Raw genomic sequence first — 26794 nt, 5'->3', positions numbered from 1 at the left:
TAAAGATTAGGCTTTGTTTTGGGGCACCTGGGTGGCTCAGTTGGTTAAGCATCTGACTCTTGATTTTGGCTTAGGTCATGATCTCCTGGTTCGGGGAGTTCAAGAGTTTGAGCCCGCGGAAAGTGCTTGGCATTCTCTCTCCCCTTCTCTCTCTGCCCCTCCCCCTCTCCCCTGCTCGGGTGCTCACTCTCAAAATAAGTAAATAGACTTTAAAAGAAAAAAAAAAGATGGGCTTTGTTTTTATACTGTTGTTTTAGAATACAAAGAGTTTCTGACATCAAATAAAGAATATTTGTTCTTTTAATTTACACTTATTAGATGAATTAATTTGTAGGAAGAGATTTAATTTTCTAGCTGGCTAAAAGAAGTAATGGAAGTATAGTAAGGATCTGGATCCTAAAATCATTTTACAAAGAGCCCCAGGGCAGTAAAAATACCATCTAACACCTGGAATTCCAAATCATGTGTAAAAACAGCTAACTAATCATGCTTTTTGGAGGAAATAAAAATGATCAAACTCATATATTATAATAGTATATATAAAAGTAACAAAAAGCCTTACTCAAATACATTTCTGAGCTAATGAATATCAAGAAATAATTTCAGGTAGAAACTAAGACCCCCAATTTTTATTTTAGGCCCCACTCTTTGAGCTTTAAGATTATTATTAGTCTGGCATTCAAGCTCTCCGAGGCTCTGGCACTCTTCTGCCTAGCTATACTACCCCCTTTACTGACCCACTGATAAAACAAAACTTATCAGGGAACAACATACTAGGCAATTTACACCCATTAGAGCATTTATTCATTCTATCCTCTCTACTAGGAATGTCGTATCAAATTCTCATGGGTACTTGAAAACTTGGCCTACTTTGATAGCACTTGTCAAAACAGACTGATCTCTTCCTCCCCTAAAATCCCACAAACGATGCACTTTATTCCATTCACTAGAAATGCATTAATTTCCTTGGGGTTTGTTTCTTTGTTTTTAAACTTGGGAAGTTTTCTTATGACCATGCCAGGCTCCAAATGGCAAGTATTACAGAGATATACATAGTGAGAAGCAATATTTCCTCATATTTGAGAGTACGAACCAAATTATCTGGATTGAATCCTGACTTCTCTTTCTTATTTCTTTACCTCAGTCTTGTCAACAGGAAAATGGGGATTATAACAGTACCCAAGTGACAAGCCTGTGATGAGGATTAAAGAATTTGTTACATGTGAATGAACTGATATACCTAAAGCACCTACAAAAGTATCTGGCAAACAGTAAATTCTATACTAAGTATTAGCTATTATTAATATTACTATTACTACCACCATCATTCTCCACAGCACCTGGTAGTGCTATATATATACGCAAGAACTCAATAAATAATTGAATGAAACAATTAATATTCAAATAAGTTTTAAAGGTCCCTCATAGAGTAAAAGGAGGCTCAAGGCCCAAAAGATAAAATCCAAAAGAAAGGCCTGGTAGATTTCAGAGAAGAATTCAACTCACCAAACTACTTAGACTTCATGAACAAATTAAGAAAAAGTCAAAGTATTGGGGCGCCTGGGGGCTCAGACAGTGAAGCATCCGACAGGCTCAGGTCATGATCTCACAGTTCATGAGTTTGAGCCCGCCCCCCTCCCACCCCCGACGGGCTCTGTGCTGACAGCTGGGAGCCTGCTTTTGATTTTCTCTCTCTCTCTGCCCCTCCCCTCTTGTACCCTCTCACCCCCCCTCTCAAAAATAAATATTTTTTAAAAAGAAAAAGAAAAGGTCAAAGTATTGAAAAACTAACAATTCAAATGAACCAAGTTTTTTATTTTTTTTTTTCCTGATAAAAATAGAAGAGACATTTTATGAAAAAACTTGATAGTTTCTGTATAGGAAATTTTCTGTATAGGAAATTTATCTTAAAAATGGCTATTTCTAAAATGCCATCTTAATTTCTAATCTATCAACAATATGTTAATTCTATGTTTAATCTACTTACATTTCCAGTCTCTATATTACCAACTTAAGTAGGAAGCTTCATCAGTTACCATCTCACCTTGAAAAGTAGAACTGAATTTTATTTACTCCACAAAGGTAATCCCTAACTCTAGCACTCAGATTCAGTTACAGATTCATGTTTACTTTATTAATATCCTTCACAATGTTATATTTTGATTATCTGCCTCTTCATTCTTTATCAGCCTAAAGAGATATTTTTTTTTATTTAAAAAAAATTTTTTTTAACGTTTTATTTATTTTTGAGACAGAGACAGAGCATGAACGGGGGAGGGGCAGAGAGAGAGGGAGACACAGAATCGGAAGCAGGCTCCAGGCTCTGAGCCATCAGCCCAGAGCCCGAAGCGGGGCTCGAACTCACGGGGCGCGAACTCACGGGGCGCGAGATCGTGACCTGAGCTGAATAAAGTCGGACGCTTAGCCGACTGAGCCACCCAGGCGCCCCAAGAGATATTTCTAGTCATTGTAATTTTGTCTTCACAGGAAAGCTAATTCAGTTTTCTTCATTTATGCTAGTTGCCTGTTTCTACAATCTCCAGTTCCTTTGTGTTGACCCATGGCTACAATAGGTCATAAATTATAGGAAAACAAATAACCTCTTATCCATAAATATCAGGATGCCACAGTATAGTCAAGTGAGCCTAATAACTGACTGAACAATGTTACTTTCAAACAACACTGGCTTATTAGAGCAAGTCTCATCAAGGGATAAGGAACCTATCTGGGCTGACAAGAGGGTGCCTGATTTAGACCTTAAGCAAGATTCCTAAAAGACTATATATGAAAATAGAAGAGAAACAAAAAGCTTATGTTTTTAGCAATAACCACATCAATAACCATGCTTTACTCTCACATAAGCTTTGGCTAATTTCTTATTATTTGCATATCTCACACAGAGATGAAGTCCATCATAAGTTCAGTCAAAGACTGTCAAGCTTAACACTGGGAATTTAAATTTCCCAAGCCCAGGTTTTCTGGTTTATCATCATCAGCAAACAGATGTTGTAATAGCTCAGAGAAAACACAGTTTGTCTTGTTGTACAGTTTAATTACTGATTAGCAAATACCATGACATTTGAACAGTCACCATTCATTCACATTGCTTCCTGTTTAAAGAAATCCTTACCAGAAGAGGGATGACAAAAACATAGGAAAAAGGAGAGTTTATGAACACATTAAAAATTGGGGGGGGGGGGGGGGGGGGGAACTTCTGGGTGGTAGGATTGAGAAATTCTTATTTTCTTTTTTATGCTTTCAGATATTCCCCCCCAAATTAAAATATGTATACATATATATGTATACAATTTTATGGAAAACAACTTTGTAAGAGAAAGCATACCATATGTTAACATGATCTTCATATAGTTTTTCTCAAAATCTAAAAAGTTAGCTTTTACTAACAGAATACAACAATATATTCAATGTTACAACTGTTCAGAGCCTAAAATAGTGTCTAGTTGACACAATACAACCAATAAATATTTGTTGAATATCTTAACATTTTCTAATCCTAATGGAACTTCTTACTAAAAAAAAGAAAGTATTACCAGAATACAAACTGTATTTTAACTAAAACAGATGAAATAAGCTCAGGAAAATCATAACTTCCTTATTTGCTTCATAAATAAAAGTTTGGGTTAACCCATAATGAGCTTATAATATCTCATACAGTAATTCCAATTAATGTGACTCATAAATGAAATCATCTAGCTAAGAGATTTTTATTAAGGTTCAATTCTTTTCTAGAACTACTACCAACCAGTCTAATTTTAGAATAGTTTAAGAAAAAATTTAAAAGGACAGTTTTATTAACATGTAATCAGTTTTACGAAGACCCAGGCAGTGCCTGCCAAAAGATTTACATGAATGCTGGGTGCTTTTCTGGTTTTTATAAACTAGTGACTATTATATTTTCTGATGTGTAACAATACCCTAAATGTTTTTATAATATCAATATTTATAAAATACCCGTAGGAGACAATGCAGTTAATGTTAATCAGCTGAAATATATATTAAATGAAAAATATTAATATATAAAAATTTGTTCATCTTTATTGCCATCTTAAGGTGTTCTAAAATGCAGAGAGAGCTTTTACTATAAATTTACTTTGTTGTGGCAAAATCTACATGGTAACTGGCAGCAGCTGAAACATACAGGTGCACAGACACACACTCGATTTCTCTGTGTAAATTAAAGGAAACACATAAGTTTTCCAAAGGGAAGAAAAACATTACTTTTTAGGTGCTAACATGACTCCAGTTAGCTATAAAAGCGGATTAATGCATTTTCGCAGTTAAATAGAGAGAGGATTTTCACACAGAAGATGGAGTCGGAGTCCCAGTCCGATGTGCTCTGAAGCAGTACTAATCTGCACAGAGAAAACAATCAGGGACGACTACAGAGCCATTCAGAAGGCTGCATTTGCTCCTCACTAACATTCCAGGGCAACTAAACAACACACTACAATATATAAAGGACATTCCAAAACCTGTTTAAACTACAGAACCACCCAGCCACATGCAAAACATACCAACAGAGGATTCACAGCAAGGGGATGGTATTACCTCTTTTATGTAATTCCCTCAAGGGAATACAGTCTCCTCCCCCGTCATAAGGCAAATAGGGATCGGAAGAAGCATCCATGATTAGAATTTTTATAAAGAAGAAGAAAAAGAAAAAGAAAAAGAAAAAGAAAAGCTCGCTAGCTTAAGAAAACACTGGCATTTTTTCCACCCCTGCACCAGCGGGCGAGGGAGATGCCATATTTGATGAGGGTTAGAACTGTATGTAGTTCGACTCGCTGAAGCAACTGGGTTCTTCCACAGTGGATGATGTCATCAAAGGGAAATTATTGCAGCCTGGTTGCTAGTGGCTACAATCTAGCAAGGCTTAGAGGCGGAACAGCCTTCTTAATCAGGTCCTGCTACGTATGATGATGACTAAGCTCCAAGTGTAACAGACAAAACTGGTTTGAGAATTTTAAAGCTCTCACCATGCAGCTTCTAGAACATCAGTGGCAACTATAGTAAAACAATAGAAACATTATTTCGTTTTCATCTTAAAATAAATATAAGGGAAACCAAATATTTAATATAGAGATGTGAAAGGGAAATACTGGATGTAGACAATGCCTCTTTTCAATTCTAATGTAGAAAAATGAGAGAAACACACTAGTAAGATTGCAATACTTTATAATATAAATGTATTAATTTTTATGTACATACCAAAGCCTTCAAGAAACTTTGTTTTAAAAGTCTATTCTTAATTACCTAAACTGTACTACAGACCTCTATTGTGGATTAAAAATTTAGTAACTGAACAGCTGAAGTGTTTTATCTCACTAATCCCCTCCAGCAGCCTCTTGTTTCCTTCCTTCAAGGAACTAGCTAATAAGACATTCTAGCTTTTGAGTAGAAAACATACCAAATAACTTAGCTATTATTTGTGGAAACTACGCAAAAAGATTTACTAGATAGGAATTTTTCTCTTTCTTCCTACTTTTCCTACCTCACAAAGATTTGTGCTTCAAAAAAAGGCTTAGTAAAATGTGTCTCCAAAATGTATTCCGATTGTCTCTTTGCTAAAAATTTTCATGGGATTCAGAAATAAAAGTAACTCTTCGTTTCAAACTGTCATTCCAAAATAAAAAAGCTGATGCTCGTTTAATATGAGTTTACATTTTTACAGCTCTCTCTGAGGTGATTCCTCTAGACTAAGATTCTCCTGAAGTAGCTATGTTGCTGCAGTGCCCCTAAATAAACATGTGCTGTTGATGAGAACAATTCCACACGACGAAGAGGTTCTGTAAAATTTATTTTCCTAAGTATTGAATGAGCCAACCTTTAAGGTCCACTCCTAGTCAAGACATTTATATGAGAAATGGGTTTAGAGAAGGAAAGAAACGACTCAGATGGCAGTAAAGAGAAGGGACTAATTCTATTTGTCCAGTACATTAAGTTATTCAAGATCCTTTTTAAAATTAGGTTAAAGTTTTATATTTCAAAAAGTGTGAACCTCAGAAAGCTAGCTCTTCTTATAAAAGCTTACCTGAGATTTAGGAAAAAGGGTTATGGGAAAGGCATATAGTCTAGAATAAAGACTACACTAGGAATATCTATCTAATTCTGATTACAACTATTAACATTTATCATAAGACTGTGGGTCTTTTTTTGTTTTGTGTATTTTTCAAATTCTCCTAGATTTTTTTTTTTAAGCAAGGAAAGCTTTGACAAAGAGCTGACTTTACTAAATTAACCAATGTAAGTTTCTTCCTCCATGGTCTTTTGGTATGTATATTCTACTATTATAAGACTTTAAAAAATATATATATATATGCTATACAGCATTTATGAATAACTTAGTTTTTATGATATTCTTCTACACCTTTCAGAGAAAATGAAAATTTATCTGTAAGTTTTCCTGGTATTTGTAGGCACTCTCTTAACTTGTTTTTCCTGATTGACAACTTGGTCTAAAAGGAAAAGTGAAAATTATAACTAGCTAGCAATAACTAGAGGAGGAAGAATACCTTCCCTATAAAATATATTGACCATGTTGCATAAGTAAAAGTTTTGTAGCATAAATATAATCTCAACTGTTTTTAAAGAACAAAACTTATGTATATCTAACACATAACTGTATTTGTATAGAGTGAAGTCTAGAATGAGAAATTGTATTTGTATAGCGTTAAGTCTAGAATGAGACACGCCAAACTCTTAGTAATTGTTATTACTGAGGAAGGAAAGAGACAGAAGTGGGGGAGGTTAATGGTACATTTGGTTTTTACTATGTATAGTTCCACACGGTTTTACTTTTTAGACAAATATATTACTTATTACTGAAATTTTTAATAATTATACTACTTTTGTAATAATAAATCTGAAAGCTGAAAAAATTTTCAAAAGTAATCAAATCTCATGCTTAAGAGACCCATGGCTGCCACTTTTGCTTAAAAGAATGACTACTCAAGCTAAAGTGCTTTTCAACTGTACTTTAGAAAAGGACAAAGTAGATGGGAAGGTGTGGCAAAAGAGGACTTTGACACAGAGTCGGTTATTGTCAGTTTAAGAAACTGAATTACAGTTAGCATGGAGCTCAAGTGGAAAGAGAAGAAAAGACACATTTAAGAATTCGAAGGCACAACTGGGGGGGGGGGGGGGGGAGGTCCATAAGGGGACAATGCTCCAGATGGAACCTCTGAAGAATAAACACACTAAAATGGTAGCACAAAAATGAACTTAAAAATTCAGAAGGGGAAGATATTTCTACTCCCAAATGCACCCTCAATTCTAACCTCAGCCTTGATGTGGGATTCTAGATAAACCACAACCTCTCTGAGATGTGTAAATCAGGGAGGCAGAATAGATGACTATGGTATTCTAACCATACATATATAACTACATATATATTTGACTATAGTACTACAATGTTCAATCTTTAAGTCCCTTCTAACATATATGATCCAAGAAATCTTCAACATTAGATTTATAGTCAGGAAAAATATAGTCAGGAAAAAAAAAAAAAAAAGGGAAGTGGGGAGACCTATACAGAATTAAAACAATAGGTGCCTGGGTGGCTCAGTTGGTTGAAAAGCCAACACTTGATTTTGGCTCAGGTCACGATCCCAGGGTTCTGAGATCAAGCCCTGCAGCGGACTCCACGTTGAGTGTGGAACTGCTTAAAATTCTCTTCCTCTCTCTCCCTCTGCGCCTCTCCTCCCTTGCATGCTTCTCTTTCTCTTTTTCTTTCTCTAAAATTAAAAAAAAAAAAAAAAATACAGGTGCGTGGGTGGCTCAGTCAGTTGAGCATCCAACTCTTGATTTTGGCTCAGGTCATGGTCTACGGCTTATGAGACTGACCCCATGTAGGGCTCTGCACTGATGGCATGGAGTCTGCTTGGGATTCTCTCTCCTCTCTCTCTGTGGCCCTCCCCTGAACGCTCCCCCCCACCTCGAAATAAACATTTTTTTAAAAATAAAATTAAATAATAAAAAAACAAGTATTAAAAGATAAATCAATTTCAAAGTACAAATTTTTATGAAACAGAAGAAATGAGAAATAAGCAAGATATGTGATTTTAAGCAACTATATTTTAGACGTAATAATGATGAGGGAGCCAAAGAAGCTGAGGGCAAAGCACAAGTTAACCACCTTCCCCCCACCCTTCCACCCTGGCCCCAACCCCCAGGTAGGATATATGTGATATTCCTCAGGCACTCCAGGCTGCCCAAGAACAAAGGAAAAGGAAAAATAAATGGTTAACTGATAGAGATTACAGTCAAGCAGGACAGAAGTTTCCATCAGTTTGCAATGATTTTAATGATTTACAAGAAAAAAAGGCAGGGGCGCCTGGGTGGCTCAGTCGGTTAAGCGTCTGACTTCAGCTCAGGTCACGATCTCATGGTCCGTGAGTTCGAGCCCCACGTCGGGCCGATGGCTCAGAGCCTGGAGCCTGCTTCCGATTCTGTGTCTCCCTCTCTCTCTGCCCCTCCCCCGTTCATGCTCTGTCTCTCTCTGTCTCAAAAATAAATAAATGTTAAAAAAAAAAAATTTTTTTTTAAAAGAAAAAAAGGCAATCTCCAGAAGCCTACAGACTCAGTTTCCTGCAGCCCTAACATCACCCTCCCCTCCACAGTGATGTGGGGAACAAAGGCAAGAAGAAAATGTAGGTAAAATAAATTCTTTATAACCTGTAGCCCATTGACAAATACTTGAGATAAGCAGAGTAAACCTTTCCTCCAGGAACTTCCTATTGTCCTTATGTTAATGCTTTGCTAGAAGGAAAAATAACTTGAGCTCAACAATAGCAAAGCCTCCAGTGTCTTTAGCATATGAAAGTCCTTTTGGGATTTGGGGCCTTTACCAATGCCCCAACTCCCAGATATATAATCAGTCATTCCTCACAACCCCAGTGCAGCTCTTCCTGCCCAAGGGTCCTGTCCTCATGCTTTAATAACCTCTTTGCACCTAAGACATCTCAAGAATACTTTCTTGTCCGTCAGCTACAGATCCCCTCAAAACCTCATCAATAATAGCCTGTAAAAGAATTCTTATCTTTTAGAGATACATAAGGAAATACATTAACTGTGTAATAGTTAAAACAGGTAAAAACAAATTTTATTCAAGACTACTGCAAAAGGGGAAAAGAGATCTCAATACAGAATTTGGCTCAATTCCCAATATAACAAGAAAAAGCGGGAATTCACAACCAAGGAGAAGGGGTGGGGTTTTCAGTGGATAGAAAAATAATTATTAAGAGGAAACACCTAGGGTAAGAGAGATTCTCACTAAGCAGACCTAACAGGATTCTGGCTGAAGGCAGCCCTGGGTGATAGGACATCACCTGGAAGATAGTGAGGGATGTGGAACTCCAGGGTGTTGAGGGTACAGGATTCTGACTAAGCCAACTTGACAGGATTACTGCCCAAACTGAGCAATACAAAAACAAGACAACATAAGACCAACAGTTGAGACTTGGTTGGGAAGAGAATTCAAATGAGCCTGACTAAAGTTTGATCAGGGTGAGACTCTATCACAGTGTATCTATCTAAAATAATATAAGGTTTCCAATTTATTTCAAAATTATAGAAAGTAGTAAAAAAACAAAATTAGCCATGAATTGATAATTATTTAAGTCTTGAGAACAAAAAGCACATAATCTCTTCCCTGTACCTTTGTATATGTTCTAAATTTTCTATAAGATGCTTTTTAATGAAATGCTTATAAATCACTTATGAGATAAACGTTAACAAAAAATTACCTCCTTGAATCCTCAAACTAAATTATTATTATCAGAAGTGTCAGATTAACTTTAGTTTATATTCTATTACGTATAGCTGCTATACATTTACATTTGACACACTATTGGCATTCAACTTTAACTTGTATTGTCAATTGTCCTCCCTGAGCAAAAATATCAAAGGGGGAAAAAAAAAAGAGAGAGAGAGATAGCAAAGCTTTCAAGAAGAAAGACAATCAATTCAAGCTATACAGATAGCTGCAAAGTTACTGCAACACAAAAGAAAGAGGACCTGGAAATTCTTCAGAAATGACACACCAGAAAATAAACAAAAAACACAAAATGGTTTTGCAATATTCAACCTCACAAACATAAACGTTTCAGTTCTCAACATGGCTGTCTGATTACTCAAATAATGTATCATAAGATTAAAAACATGAAAACATCATACAATGATCACTTTTTCAAAATCGGAACCAAAAACAGCCAATAATTTTAATGCCTAAGCAATTCCTTTTCAAGAAATGTGTCAAATATTTTCATGCATGTACACAAACTGGTACAAAGACTGAATAAAAGACTATTTTAAGAGTTCTAAGTTTTAGAAATACTGAAATGCAAATGTAACAATATTATATTAAGTGTAAATATACTAAAATGCTCCAATTAAAACATAAACATGGGCCACTTGGATGGCTCAGTCAGTTAAGCATCTAACTCGATTTTAAACCCCTAGTTGGGCTCCACACCTTACATTGGGAGTGCCTGCTTGGGATCCTCTCTCTCTGCCCCTCCCCAACTCGTGCATGCTCGCTCTCTCTCTCTCTCTCTCTCTCTCAAAATAAATAAACTTAGGGGCGCCTGGGTGGCTCAGTCGGTTGAGCGTCCGACTTCAGCTCAGGTCACGATCTCACGGTTCGTGAGTTCGAGCCCCGCGTCAGGCTCTGGGCTGATGGCTCAGAGCCTGGAGCCTGCTTCCGATTCTGTGTCTCCTTCTCTCTCTGCCCCTCCCCCATTCATGCTCTGTCTCTCTCTGTCTCAAAAATAAATAAACATTAAAAAAAAAAATTAAAAAATAAATAAAAAAATAAATAAACTTAAAAAAAAAAGATAAACACTATCTAATTGGATTTTTTAAAGCCAAGTATATAATTATGAGAGTATCAGCTAAAACATACCAATGCAGAAAGGCTGAAAGTAAAAGGATTAAAAGAATAGAGCATGTGATCCCTAATCCAAAGAAATCCGGGGAGCTATATTATATCAAAGGACATTTTAAAGAAATTTGGAAATAGATAGAGGCACTTCAAAGTAAGGTGGTTCAATTCACCAGGAAGATGTAACTTACTAACATGAAATCAAAGTATATAAAGCAAAAATTTACAGAATGACAAGTGGTAGATTAGTCTACAAACACAGTGAAAATTTTTAATACATCACTGACAAATACCTATAGAAATAAACAAGGAGAAAAATCAATAGGGAAACTAGAGACTTCAAAGGTAGAGTACCAAATTTTACCTGATGGACGCATAGAGAAAAACATTAACCAAACACTTCACATTATACACTCTTCTATAGCATGGGTGGAACACTGACAAAAATAGACTTTTTACCAGGCCACAATGCAAGTCTCAAAAAATTTCAATACACTGATAAGACAACAATGTATATCTTTGTATATTGTTTGACAATGTATATTCTTTGACAACAATGTTCTAAGTCAATTTGAAACAACCAGAAATTCCTATGTTTGGAAATCATGAACTATATTTCTAAATAACCTGTAAATCAAAATAGGTATCACTGTGGAAGTTAAAAATGATTTTTAATTTGTGATAATGAGGGGCGCCTGGGTGGCTTGGTCGGTTAAGCGTCTGACTTCAGCTCAGGTCATGATCTCACACTCCGTGAGTTCGAGCCCCGCGTCAGGCTCTGTGCTGACAGCTCAGAGCCTGGAGCCTGTTTCGGATTCTGTGTCTCCCTCTCTCTCTGCCCCTCCCCTGTTCATGCTCTGTCTCTCTCCATCTCAAAAATAAATAAACGTTAAAAAAAAAAATTTAATTTGTGATGATAATGAAGGCATATGACATGGTGATAAAAACTGTACTGGGAGAGACATTTAGAGCTTTAAATGATTCACCTGAATGGAAGCTTAAAATTAAGAAGGTAACCTTATTTCAAGAAGCTAGGGGGAAAAAATACAGCAAAATAAACCCAAAGAAAGCAGAACAAAATATGATCAGAAATTAATAAAGCAGAAAAATACAAATAGAAAAACACAACAAAGGCAAAGCTAGTTCATTGGAAAGACTAATGACTGATGAATCTGCAGTGACAATGATTAATAAGGTGAAATGGGAAAGAGGATAAGGAAGGGGAAAGGAGGGAAGGAGAACTCTCTCGATGAGAGCACAAATAACCATGATCAGGAAGAAAAAGAAGACAAGACTATGGAAACTGCAGGCAATCAAATGACTTTATGCCTTTTTAAATTTTTTAAAAAGAAGGTAAATTTTGAAAAAAAAATACAACTTACCAAACTAATCTAGAAAGAAACAAAATCAGAATAGTGCTATTAACTATTAAAGAATTTGAAACATTAATTTAAAACCTTCCTATAAAGAAAATTCTAAGCCTAGAGTTTCTTTGGCAAAATCTACCAATATTTAGGAAGAAATAATGCCCGCCTTATATAAACACTTCAGAGACTGGAAGAAGGGGCCATCATCTACAACTCACTTTGTAAGGGAAATAGAATCTTAATACCAAAATGAGAACAGTATGAGAAAGGAAAGCTACCAGCAATCTGTTATGAACAGATGCAAAAATCCTAAACAAAAGTAAACCAAATCCAGCAATTTGTACATTAAAAAAAAAACCCAAAAGAATACACTAAAGTATCAATGATCTAATTGAGTCCATACAAGGAATGCAAGTTGATTTAAGCATCTGAAAATCAACTGTTTATAATAGATAAATAGGAGATATAAATCAAATGATCATCTCAAAAAACGGAAGGAAAATGACAAATTCAACAACCAATCATGATTTTACATTGTGTACTCTTTAAAAAAATTTGTTTTTGACGTTTATTCATTTTTGAGAGACAGAGCATGAGTGGGGAAGGGGCGGAGAGAGAGGGAGACACAGAATCCGAAGCTGGCTCCAGGCACTCAGCTGTCAGCACAGAGCCCGACGTGGGGCTTGAACTCACGAACTGCAAGATCATGACCTGAGCCAAAGTCGGACATTCAACTGACTGAGCCACCCAGGCGCCCCTACATTGTGTACTCTTAAATCAACTAGGAATAGATGTTAACCTGTTTAATCTAATGAGAGATAACACAAAAATCCAAATTAGCATCATACTTAAATTTGGAGGTGAATACTTAATGGTGAAACTTCAGGATCAAAACAAGACAAAAGACACTGGCAATCACTATTTCCATACAACAGTTTACTAGAGACTAGAGGTCCTAGCCAGTGCAGTCAAGCAAGGGGAAAGGAAAGGAGAACACTATAAAGATTAGCAAGAAACAACATGGTCATTATTTGCCAATGGTATGACTATAATCTTAAAAGACATCACAGGGGTGCCTGGATGGTTTGGCTGGTTAAGTGTCTGACTCTTAATTTTGGCTCAGGTCATGATCTCACAGTTTGTGAGATCAGGTCCCATGTTGGGTTCTGCACTGACAGCAAGGAGCCTGCATGGGATTCTCTCTCTCCCTCTCTTTGCCCCTCGATTCATTCTCTCTCTCTCTCTTAAAAAGAAGGCTGGACAAATAAATCATTACAATTAGAGTTAAAAATCAATATTCAAAAAACTAAATTTCAAAATATACCAGCAGACAGAATATATTTTTTAAAATGTTTATTTTTGAGAGAGCATGAGCAAGGGAGGGGCAGAGAGAAAAGGAGACAGAGGATCCAAAGCAGGCTCTGTGCTGACAGCATTGAGCCCAACTGAGGTGGGGAGGGGTTCAAACTCAAACTGTGAGATCATGACTTAAGCCGAAGTTGGACGCTCAACCGACTGAGCCAGCCAGGTGCCCCCAGCAAATAGAATATTAAAATAAAAACAGCATTAAATAGCAGTAATATTAAAAAAGAAAATCCAGGAACGAGTGTAACAAATAAAGACAAAAGTTACTAGGAATGACTAAAACCTCATTGGAAAACATTTAAAAAGACTCAAGTATACAGAGAAGTATACCAGGTTCATGAGTTAGATTCAAACTGATCTATAGACTCAATTAAATGCCAATCAAAAACCTGAGGATTTACCTCCATTTTACCTTAGTCTATACTTTCTAGCAAGTTCTTCTTTCTAGCTTACCTTTCAACTCAGACAAAAGACCCAAAGGGCAAACCATCCTGTGATAGGAACTGAAACTACCCCTCAAGGAATAACAACTGCCCTGACACCAGCAAGACCCCTCATAATTGACATGAAGGCAATGACTGATCTGACCTTTACTGCCCACCTGCTTATACCCACCAACCTTTGTCCCCACATTTTCCTTATATAAACCTAGAAGTATTTTCAGCACTTTGGAGACAGTCTTTGAAATGCTAGTCCGTTGTCTTCCCAGTGTTGCCTCGCTGAAATAAACTCCTTTCTTGTTTCACCATCACTGGTCTGTCTCTGAATTATCTCAGCAGTGAGTGGCCAAACCTGGTCTGTTTGGAAACTCTGGAGCCAGGTGCTCTTGCACCCTGTTACAAACCCAACAGGCTTTTTTTTTTTTTTTTTTTTTTTCAACGTTGTTTATTTATTTTTGGGACAGAGAGAGACAGAGCATGAACGGGGGAGGGGCAGAGAGAGAGGGAGACACAGAATCGGAAACAGGCTCCAGGCTCCAGGCTCCGAGCCATCAGCCCAGAGCCTGACACGGGGCTCGAACTCACGGACCGCGAGATCGTGACCTGGCTGAAGTCGGACGCTTAACCGACTGCGCCACCCAGGCGCACCAACAGGCTTTTTTTTAAATGACAAATCATGCTAAAATGTACCTGGAAATAAAAAGGCCCAAGAATAATCAAGACAAACTTAACAATAAAGTGAGAGTATATGCTTTACCAGATACTGAGACCATTTTAATCACAGTAACATTATAAACAGAATGCTTTTGGCATAAAGCTAAAATAAAACAAAGCCACTCACACGGAACAAAGAGTCAAGAAATAGATCCTCCTATATATGAACCTTAATATATTCTTAGGGGTGGCCCTACAGAAGAATAGATAAAAAATGATTTTCTTAGTAACTGGCATTAGGACAACTGGTTGTGTATATGGACAAAAAAAATTAAATACACCCTAATCCATTCATTCACACACACACACACACACACACACACACACACACACACACACCACTCAGGTGATTATAGACTCAAGTGAGAAAGGCAAATAAAACTCTTACAAAATGATATAAGAAAATATATTCATGACCTCAGTGGAGGGAAATTTTTCTTAAGACACAAAAAGCATCAGCCATAAAGCAAAAGATCAACACAGAAGACATTATAAGAACATTTGCTCTTAATTTGTCCATCATAATGCTACAGACTGAATGTCTGTATCCCACCAACATTTATACGTTGATGGTTAATCCCCAGTTGATGTTATTTGGAGGTAGCTCCTTTGGGAGGTGATTAGATCATGAAGGTATTCAGGAATGGAATTAGTGCCCTCACAAAGAGACTCCAGAGAGTTCCCTCAAGGACACAACAAAAAGATGGCAGACCGTGAACCAGAAGCAGCCCCTCCTCAACAGACATCCAGTCTATCTGTCCTTGCTCTTGGACTTTCCAGCCTCCAAAACTGTGAGCAATACACAGAACTGAAAACCACGTTTGTTGCTCAAGCCACCCAATCTATTGTACTTTTGTTATAGCAGCCCAAATAGACTATAACAGAAAATGCAACAGGACCCACAGAATATGAGATATTTATAAGAATATGACCAACAAAAAGCTTATATATAGAAAATAAATAACTTTTACAATCTCTCAGCCACATCAATAGAAAAACAGGCAAATGACTTAAATGGGTCTTCAAACAAAATTTTAAATAGCCAATTAGCATGAAAAATTGCTCAACCTCCTTGGCAACCAAGGAAGTGCAAATTAAAACCACAATCAGAGGGACACCTGGGTGGCTCAGTGGGTTGAGTGCCCAACTCTTGATTTCAGCTCAGATCATGATCTCACGGTTTGTGAGTTTGAGCCCCGTATCAGGCTCTGCACTGATGGCATGGAGCCTGCTTGGGATTCTCTCTCTCCCCTTCTCTCTGCCCCTCCCCTACTCACATGCACTCTGTCTCTCAAAATAAATAAACATAAAAAAAACACACACACAATCAGAACCTATTACACAGCCAACAGATGGACAGAATTAAAAGTGTGACAATATCAAGAGGTTGAGGAATGTGGAGCAAAGGAAGCTTTCATACACATTTAACTTGAGTGTAAACTGGAACTTCACTATGGAAAGCATAACCTATGCCCCAAAAGGTTCACTCCAAATGAAATTTATGCACATATTCACCAGGATGAATGCAAAATATTCAATGTAGCACTGCTTACACCTGCCAAAAACTGCTGATAATTCAAAGACCCATCAATATTAAAATACACAGGTAAACTGGTATATTCATAAAAGATAGTCTAGAGCAACACTGCCACAAACACCTACTGCATATAATACAAAAGAATCTTGAAAAGCACATTGAATAAACACAAGCAAGAAATACGTACTGTATGATTTATTTTATTAATTTAAATAATCTATAATTTTCTAAAACAGACAACGCTAGGGGCACCTGGGTGGCTCAGTCGGTTGAGCGTCCGACTTCGGCTCAGGTCATGATCTCACAGTTTGTGGGTTCAAGCCCCGCATCAGGCTCTGTGCTGACCGCTTGCTCAGAGCCTGGAGCCTGCTTCAGATTCTGTGTCTCCTTCTCTCTCTGCCCCTCCCCCGCTCATGCTTTGTCTCACTCCGTTTCTCAAAAATAAATACATGTAAAAAAAAAATTTTTAATAAAAAATTAAAAAATAAAAAAAATAAAACAGGCAATGCTAAATTGTCATTTTAAGGATGCATACTTAAATTATCAAGCCATAAAGTAAAGCAAAAAAAAAAAAAAAAAAAAGTGACTAGGCAAAGAGAAAATGGCATTTATCTCTAAGGAAAGGAAAAGAGTTGTGATTGGGAAGGTACCCACAGGAGGCTTCTGAAGTATAGTAATGCTTTATTTTCTTAACCTGGTTGTGCTGTAAAAGTGCCTGCTTTGTGATAACTCATTAAGCTGTGTAATTATGCCTTTATGCATTGTTCCTATATGTGTTACATTTCACAATTCAAAAGTCTTTGAGTTAGAAATTTACCCTACCTTTAATTCTATTATGATCTAACATGGATTTATTATTCTTTTTTCCTTCCCTACCCTAAGCCACTCTACTCTAATCTTATTTACAGTCTCGATTAGTTACAGAAAACAAGTTTGGAAGTGTCTAACACTGACTTTTATTTGTTCTAAGCACAGGTTCTCCCAAGGAATTTCCTCTAAATGACAGTAGTTTGGAACTGTTTAAACAGATCCATAGACTCCCCATGATTTTATGTATTTACTTCTGTGTATGATCTTACAGGCTTAGCTCATAACTTCTGAAAGCTTTTTCAGATAGAATTCTTAATTGGAACCACGACACAAAATATGATTTAACCAACTATTTTCTCAATTCTCCCCAAAACACTTTGTAGGTAACGTTCTACATGCACAGGAGAAATGTTAATTTATTACATCATGTCATTGTGAGAGAGGTAGAATACACACACAAAAACTATTTACTGACTTGGGGAGCCTGGGTGGCTCAGTCAGTTAAGCGTCTGACTCCTGATTTTGGCTCAGGCCATGATCTCACCATTTGAGAGATTATGAGCGGAGCCCCATGTCTGGCTCTCCGCTGACAGCACAGAGCCTGCTTGGGATCCTCTCTCCCTCTCTCTCTGCCCCTCCCCCATGTGTGTGCGTGCTCTCTCTTTCAAAATAAATGAACATTTAAAAAAATTATTCGGGGCGCCTGGGTGGCTCAGTCAGTTGAGTGTCCGACTTCAGCTCAGGTCATGATCTCACGGTCTGTGAGTTCGAGCCCCGCGTTGGGCTCTGTGCTGACAGCTCGGAGCCTGGAGCCTGCCTCGGATTCTGTGTGTCCCGTTCTCTCTGCCCCTCCCCCACTCACACTCTGTGTCTCTCTCAAAAATAAACATTAAAAAAGAATTAAAAAAAAAATTATTCACTGACTTAATTTCAGTTAACTTTCTGTGAACTTCTTAAAAAAATAGTTTTGTGGTTTTGGGGGGGGGTTGTTGTTTTTTGATGTTGTTTGTTTTTGCAGAGCAATGACAGTAATTGCAGGGGATTTCTGGGGTATATCATCAGGTTCTATATTATCATCAAAACTAAGCTCACTTCTTTCCAATGATCTTTGGGATAAGTCAGTGCTTGACTAGCTTTCCATTGGTATTTTAGACTATTTTTATCAAAATATCACTTTATAGTACCAAGTTATTTTTCCCTGTTCGTTAGTAACATCTTGAATTATAGCACTTCATAAACTTAGTATGGGTTAGTTTTCCCCAAATGCACTACCTTGCTTTTACACAAATACACAAACTAGGGAAGTCCCTTAGTCCACACACATTAGGTGAAATAGACGGTTCTAACTGAAGTGACCTGGAGATAGAGGTGAAGAAAATGTTTACAAGGTAGTTGGCAACAGAACATAGTGTCAAATTTATTAAGAATATGACACTACTTGAATAGGCATCATATGAACCTCAGAATTATTTATTTCTGAAATTAATTCTCAGTAGACCATTTGAAAGAGTTTTTTACCTTTTTCCAATAGACAGCTATTAAATGGTAGTGGTAGCATTTTATTAACTTAATTTTAAGAATTTCTAAAACATCTTTACCAAGAAGATTCACGATGTAACCATTTCATGCTTTTTATTTTATTTTATTTTTTTTCAACGTTTTTAATTTATTTTTGGGACAGAGAAAGACAGAGCATGAACGGGGGAGGGGCAGAGAGAGGGAGACACAGAATCCGAAACAGGCTCCAGGCTCTGAGCAGTCAGCACAGAGCCTGACGCGGGGCTCGACCTCACGGACCGCGAGATCGTGACCTGGCTGAAGTCGGACACTTAACCGACTGCGCAACCCAGGCGCCCCGCTTTTTAAAGGCTTAATAGTTAAATGTTGCCAAATCAAATTTAGAGCCAAGTGCCTCACTATTAGAACAATGCCATCAACGTTATCAGTAGGTACATGCCAGAGAAAACAATAAGACTAAAATCAACGTATCTACTAAAGACAACATGCACAAACATAATCTTTGAAACGTTGTAGCAAAGTCACATCATCCTAATTCAGCACACATTTCTTGGATTTCTGAGTTCTACCACAACTTTACACTCAGTAATTTCTTTTTGCCTATAAATCCACATACAAGGATACAATATTTACTAAAAAACTACTCTTGGATTATTTTATTAATAATGTTTTCTACCTGCAGTTGACATCAAAGAATTTCATTATTCTTATTCACAGAAAGCAACCAACTCTAGCTTAGCAGCATTCAGACTTTTTATCTTAGGAACAATGTACCCACGAATTTTCAAAACTTTGTATTCACTACACATTGACAGATAAAATAAATACCTTCCTCCCAGTAACTTTTTTCTAGGAATTTAGAATACATTTGTGTATTCAAATATCATTCAATGGTTAAAAATCACTAAGATAAACTTTTGCACCATAAGGCAATGCACTTAATATTAACTGAAAAACTTCCCACCTAGTAGATGACATTACTAGCTTCATATGCTAGAAATTTCTAATCCTCCCTTTTACCCACCTCCAACCACCACCCAACAATCAGTATGTCTGTTGATTTTACTTCTAAATCTACTTTGAATCAGTCTCTCCATCTGTCACTATGCCAGTCAGACACCGTCATCCCTCTTCCGAGGGATCCCTCTTCTACCTCCCTACTCTCAATACCTACCAATCCATTTGCTCACACAGCTGTTGAATGATATTTTAAAAATACAAAGATCGGGGTGCCTTGGTGGCTCCGTCGACTGAGCACCCTACTCTTGATTTCGGCTCAGGTCATGATCTCCCGTTTCATGAGACTGAGCTCCATGCCCCATATTGGGCTCTGCACTGACAGCACGGAGCCTGCTTAAAGTTCTCCCCTCTCTCTCTGCCCCTCCCCTGCTTGTGCACCCTCTCTCTCCTTCTCAAAATAAATAAATAAACTTAAAAAATAAAATAAAATAAATTACAAAGATCATATTACTCCTCTGCTTCAAAACCCTTCAATGGTTTCATATCACTCTCAGGAAAAAGTCCCAAAACTTTAAATGCGTGATTTCAACCTTGCTTAACTACGCCATCAGGCACATCCCGCTATTTTCCAGATCTTATTCTCCATACTCCAACCATCATGCATTCTCAAGCTCAGGCTCCTTCTTCCCTGAAGGTTTTCTCACAAGCAGTTCCCTCTACCTGTAACAGTCCCCTGTAGCCAACCTGCCAGCACCCACAAATCACCTCTTCCCCTTCACCTGTCAGACTTCTCATTTTTCAGTTCTTACCTTAAGTGGTACATCTTAGATTTCCTCACTTACGTGTTCTCACACCTACACCTCCTCTTTACAGCACTTACCATAACACAACTGTAATTGTTTCTTCTGCAATTATTGTTTATTTCAATGGTACTCTCATTGGAGTACAAACCCCTTAAATGAAAGTCTCACATCATTCTTGTTCACTGCTCTGTCCCAAGCACCTAGAATGGTATCTGGCCCAAAAGGAACCTAATAATTATTGTCGAATGCAATATGCACAGAATTGAGTCCAGAAAAAAAAATACTAAAATTACCAGTTATCTATGGGTAGTAGGATTATGAATGAATTTCATTTACAACCTTATATCTTCATCATTCACATTTTCTATAATAATCACATTTTGCTTTTATTATTTAAAAGTTAACTCTTCCCAATTCACTTTTTAAAATAAACCTTCTTTTGGACTAATTTCAGATTTACAAAAAATCAGTACCAAGAGGTCCCAAATACCTCCCACTCAGCTTCCTCAACTGTTAACATCTTATACTTATTTTCATGATACATTTATCTAAACTAAGAAACTGACAATGATACATCACTATTAAGTGAACTCCAGACCTTATTTAAATTTTACCAGTTTTTCTATTAATGTCCTCTTTCTATTCCAGGTTTCAAACCAGGATACCACAATGTATGTTAACATATCTTCCTAATGTTAACTTATCTTTCTAAATTGGTATATGACTATTTCTCAGGCTTTCCTCATTTTTCATGACCTTGACTGGTTAAGTATCCTGCAAAATATCCCCTCAGTCCAGGTTTGTCTATTGTTTCTCTTGTAGTTAGAGTTATAGGTCTTTGAAAAGAATTATCACAAAGGTGAAGTGCTCTTCCTATCACATATTAGGGGTATGTAATATCCATATGACATCATCAGTGATATTAACCTTCATCACTTGGTTACAATAGTGTTTGCCACGTTTCTCCACTGTGAAGTTACTATTTTTCCCTTCTTTCCTATTCTATTCTTAGTAAGTCACTAAGTCTAGCCCACCCTTAAGGGAGAAGGAGGTAGGAAATAAACTCCTCCTCCATGAGGGTAGAATATTTACATAAATTATTTAAAATTCTTTTTTTTTTTAAGTTTATTTTCATTTGTTTGGAGAGAGACAGAGACCGTGCAAGTTGAGGGAGGGCAGAGAGAGAGGGAGATGGAGAATCCCAAGCAGGCTCTGCACCGTCAGCACAGAGCCCGATGCAGGACTTACACTCACAAAACCGTGAGATCGTGACCTGAGCCAAAACCAAGAGTCCGATGCTCAACTGACTGAGCCACCCAGGAGCCCCTATTTGGAATTCTTCTACAAGGGAGACTTGTCTCTTTTCCTCCATTTATTTATCATTTATATCAGTTTACATCATTTGTGTCATATGTATGTGCTCATTTATATTTATTTTACACTTTGGTTATATTCCAATTGTACATTATTTTCTTGCCCAAATTGTTCCAGTTTCAACCATTTAGAGTTCTTTCAAATTAGTTCCTGTGTTCTCTGGACAATCCCTCATCCCTTTGTTTTTTGAGCACTTCCTTACTTCTGGTACTACACATGATCTGGGCTCATCTTGTATATTCCCTGCTCAGTTCTAGGTCAGGATCTCTCCAAGGCAATCCATTACTAAGTCCTGAAGTTAATCATTTACGATTTTTATGAACCCAGACTAATCTATCTGTATGTCATGATGCAATCTGATAGCTGACAAAGTATAAGCAAGTGTAAACTTTGAGTACCCAAGCCAAAATCGCCACAAAGGACTCTCATACATAATAGCAACACTTCTGCCATTTCTTTTACTATATTCTTTTGTTTCCAAAACTGAGCTGAGTTGGGTAGGTAGAATGTCTTACATTCATTTTTCAAGTAAGAAAACTGAGAAACAGAAGTGATGACAGAGGTGCCTGGGTGGCTTTGTCAGTTAACCATCTGACTCTTGATTTCAGCTGAGGTCATTGTCTCATAGTTCACGGGTTCTAGCCGCACATCAGGCTCCACACTGACAGTGCAGAACCCGCTTCCAATCCTCTGTGCCCCCCCACCTTCCCCTTTCTCTCCATTCTCACTTGTTCTCTCTCTCAAAAATAAACATTAAAAAACAAAATAAAACCAAAACAGCAACCTTTTAATGAGCTTCTGCTGTGTGCATGCCAATATATTAGGTGTTGTAAGAAGAGAGGATAGGGGCACCTGGGGGGCACAGTCGGTTAAGCGTCCGACTTCAGCCAGGTCACGATCTCGCGGTCCGTGAGGTCGAGCCCCGCGTCAGGCTCTGTGCTGACTGCTCAGAGCCTGGAGCCTGTTTCCGATTCTGTGTCTCCCTCTCTCTCTGACCCTCCCCAGTTCATGCTCTGTCTCTCTCTGTCCCAAAAATTAAAAAAAAAAAAAAAAGTTGAAAAAAAAAAAAAGAAGAGAGGATAAAATAGGGCACCTGGTTGAGCGTCCAACTTCTGCTCAGGTCATGATCTCACAGTTCAGCAGTTTAAGCCTTGCATCAGGTTCTCTGGCAGCACAGAGTCTGCTTGAGATCCTCTCTCTCCCCCTTCTCTCTCTGCACCTCCCCACTTCATGCTCGCTCTCTCTCAAAAATAAGCATTAAAAATATTTTTTTAAAAAGAAGAGAGGATAAGATAAACAGCACCTGTGGCTGCCCATGATATACTAATATCCCCTCCTCACAAAAATTTAGAAATAAGGAAAATATGATTGCTCATCAAGAGTTAAAATATGTAGGGGCACCTGGGTGGCTCAGGTGGTTGAGCAGCCAACTCTTAATTTTGGCTCAGGTCATGATCCCATGGTCATGAGATAGAGCCCCATGACATGTTCTGCACACACACGCTCTTTCTCTCTCCCTCCAAAAAAAAATTTTTTTAACTTAAAATATGTAATCAATACATAATGAATCATCTCTAAACAAAACCATGCAGACAGAAAAATAAACGATAAAATCAACAAGATTTACTAGGACAATTATACTGGAAAAAAGTACAGCTTAACCTAGGAGGAAAGGAGACTATAAAGAAAAAGACAAGGAAAGTCAAGAAAGCAAACACAGTATAAGCAATACAATTTACTACATAGGTGGGGCCCCTAGCCCAAACCTGAGAAGTCTGGTAAGGCTTTCCAGAGGGAGTGAGTTCTAATGTGAGAACCAAAGTACAAGTAATAATTGGTAAATGGGTAAAGGAAACATCTACAAAGACCTAGAGATATGAGAGCCAGGCACAAGACCAACCCTAACATTTACAAGGCCCAGAGCAAGAGTACAAAGGAAGACTCATTTGCTGTATGACTAAATATTTAAAAGTCATAAACCAAGCTAACAAACTATTAAAGAAGTATGTTCTATCCTCCTACATAGACAAGTACACTTTATAATGACCTGGAAACTTCAGCTCAGTTTTATAAATCTGCAGCCAAACTAGTGACAATTGGAAAACACTGCAAAGCGTGAAGAAAAATTAAAAGCACCCAAATTCCATCACCAAGGGAAAATTCATTATTTTGATGTATTTCCCTCCAAAGTTTGTGTCTACATGTGTATATAATATTTTAAGAGAAAAGACATCACATTATATACATAGATTCTGCCCTTTTAATATAAGCCCTTCCACTCTTATAGCTTATATAATACAACAAATTACCTTATTCAGTTACTCAATGTGTGTTTTACAGCTGGCTTATCTTAAAAGTTCTCAATGTGTAGTCAAGTGTGTTCTATAGACCCAGGAAGATCCCCAAGATCTTTTTCAGGCGGTTTATAAGGTTGAAACATTTTCCTAATAATACATGTATTAATATTTAAATGAAACATTTGTATCATTTTCCTACTGCTAATGTAACAAATTACCACAAACTTTGTGGTTTAAAGCAATACTTTATTCTGTTATAGGTCTGAAAGTCAGAAGTCTAAAATCAAGGATCTGCTGAGCTATGTAGCTTCTGGAGGCACCATTAGTATAGACAATTATTTATGATATTCTGGAATTTTAGAGTATCCTGGGTAGATGGGTTGTATAGAAGGTTCCAGAAGTCATCAACATGTGTGCGTGTGTGTGCACCTGTGTGTGTATTTACTTTTAATTATTTATTTTGTTGAGGGTTTCGTATACATTAGATAACAATGATTTTAGAATTATCTTTTGGAATTGTAACAGAGCTATTTATTTATTTACATTCAGCTAGTCTTCCTTCAGAAACTGAAGGACCTAAACAAAGCCTAAGACTGAACAGAAAGCACTAGAATGCCTCTTAATGAAAAGTGGAGGTTGGGCATCTTTTCTGAAAATATTTTGTACTGCCCCAGAAGATTAAGCCCAATATACAATATATCCAAAGGAAAAGAAAACAGAAGAAAACAGAAATAGCTACCATACGCTGAGTTCTTACCATGAGCTACTTACTATGCTAACGATCCTATATACATTATTTATGTGCTAAGGTTTCCACATACACTTAGTTCTCAGAGCAATCATTTAGTGAGTACTACTGTTCTTCAAAGAGGGAAAAACAAAGGCATAGAGAGGCTAAGTGACTTGCAGAGACAGTAACTGGCAGAGCCAGGATGTAAATTCAGGTCTACAACTTAAAAGTCACTGAACATAACAGATTTTTATTCAACACGTATGCCAGAACATCAGTACTCTCCAGTGATTAAGTATTTTTTTGGTATACTAAAAAGTCATGAAAGAATATTTAATAACCAACTGCTTGTCAACTTCCATGCTGCCCAGATACTGAGCAGACACAGAAATAAGCTCTTCCCTCTGACATCTGCCCTAGCCCCTGAGAATAGATCATGGCTTCCACCTCTTGTAGGATGTTCCCCCTCCAACCACTGTTAACAGGACCATGCTAGCTATGCTGAAAGAAAGGATATCACTACCTTACCAAAGGACATTCACTGTCTCAGAACATAATACCTTTTCTTAATGCTGAGACTTCATGTATTATCTCTCCTTCTAGAACACTCTATGCAATTCTAAAGGGGTGTCAAAATAATATCCTTTTTCTTTGAAGTGTAACATCTAAAATCTGTACCACCCAATTTAACACTTAGTTGCTATCAACTGTTGTTCCATATCTGGTACCTTCAACTAGACTAACCTCGAGGGCAGAATCTACATGGAAAACAACAATGACTGCTTACCCTAGAATACTCCAATTTCAATGTTTTTATTTATTTATTATTTTTTTGAGACAGAGAGACAGAGTATGAGCAGGGGAGGGGCAGAGAGAGAGGGAGACACAGAATCCGAAGCGGGCTCCAGGCTCTGAGCTGTCAGCACAGAGCCTGACGCGGGGCTCAAACCCACGGACCGTGAGATCATGACCTGAGCTGAAGTCGGAGGCTTAACCGACTGAGCCACCCAGGCGCCCCAGTTTCTTCCTTGCTAACAAAATTTTTATTTTGTTTGGTTGGCAATGTGTCTACTTCCAAGGAACAAATTATGATTGCTCACACCAGTCAGTAATCCCATTCCTCTTCATCAGTGATCGGTCTATATGTATTGGCATATGAGCCAATTGTAGCCAGTAATATAAGAAGTCTACTGATAGAGTTCTAGGAACGTTATCTTCTCTAATAAAAAAGAGAACATGGGGCGTCTGGGTGGCTCAGTCAGTTAAGCGTCTGACTTTGGCTCAGGTCATGATCTCACAGTTCGTGGGTTCGAGCCCCGCATAGGGCTCTGTGCTGACAGTTCAGAGCCTGGTGCGTACTTCAGATTCTGTGTCTCCCTCTCTCTCTGCACCTACCCCCCTCTACCCTCCTTCCCTCCCTCTCTCTTTCTCTCAAATAATAAACATTAAAAAAATTTTTTTTTTAAATCTTTTTTTATACCCTCACCCCTTCCTTCTTACTTGGTACTCTCTTCTATTGAAAACTACAAATAAAGACACCATCAATACTTGATGATAATGTGGAAAGATGGAAAGAGTTAGGTCCTCCTAGGTCATTTTACTTCCCTGAGTTAATCTTCTATCCCACATAAAGGGGCCAAAAAGCTACTTAAACGTAGAAAAATGGGTATGCTATTAAATTTTACCTGATTTTCCAAATTACAAATATAGGTGTTTATCTGGCCTATAACTCCATAATTAAAATTAGGAAAAAACGCATTAGTGATGAAGACAGCAAATGATAAATAATAACAAAATACTGTATTTACTTAAAAAAAAAAAAAAATCAAAGAACACCCAAAACAGCCAGAAAGCATACAGGTGGCAAAATTCTGGGAAAAAAAGTGAAAAAGGTAAACCCAACAGTCTCAACCACTTTTTGCTCTTGAGCCATTTCCTGATTTATAAGTATAGAGACTCAGAACTCCAACAGAAAATGA

The 26794-nt window shown here is 37.5% G+C and overlaps 1 protein-coding gene across 4 annotated transcripts in view; it reads right to left on the bottom strand.

The window, feature by feature from the left end:
• The window catches only part of CLCN3 (Cl-/H+ antiporter 3), a 96905-nt gene that overhangs the window by 52150 nt on the left and 17961 nt on the right, over positions 1-26794 (bottom strand). The window contains exon 1 of one of the 4 annotated variants that reach the window (XM_078445608.2): positions 4570-4833. The exons of 2 other annotated variants lie outside the window; for them this stretch is intronic. In XM_078445608.2, coding sequence (XP_078301734.1) covers positions 4570-4648 — 79 coding nt within the window. In that variant the 5' untranslated portion in view covers positions 4649-4833. Of the gene's footprint in view, positions 1-4569; positions 4834-26794 lie in introns of those variants that run through there. One more of the 4 variants, XM_078445610.2, reaches the window with a different exon arrangement.

Source organism: Panthera onca, chromosome B1 (assembly GCF_046562875.1).
Source record: "Panthera onca isolate mPanOnc1 chromosome B1, mPanOnc1 haplotype 2, whole genome shotgun sequence".
NCBI classification, from domain to species: domain Eukaryota; kingdom Metazoa; phylum Chordata; class Mammalia; order Carnivora; family Felidae; genus Panthera; species Panthera onca.
The sequence above is the reverse complement of the archived record's forward strand: the minus strand, read 5'-3'. Positions and strand labels throughout refer to the sequence as shown.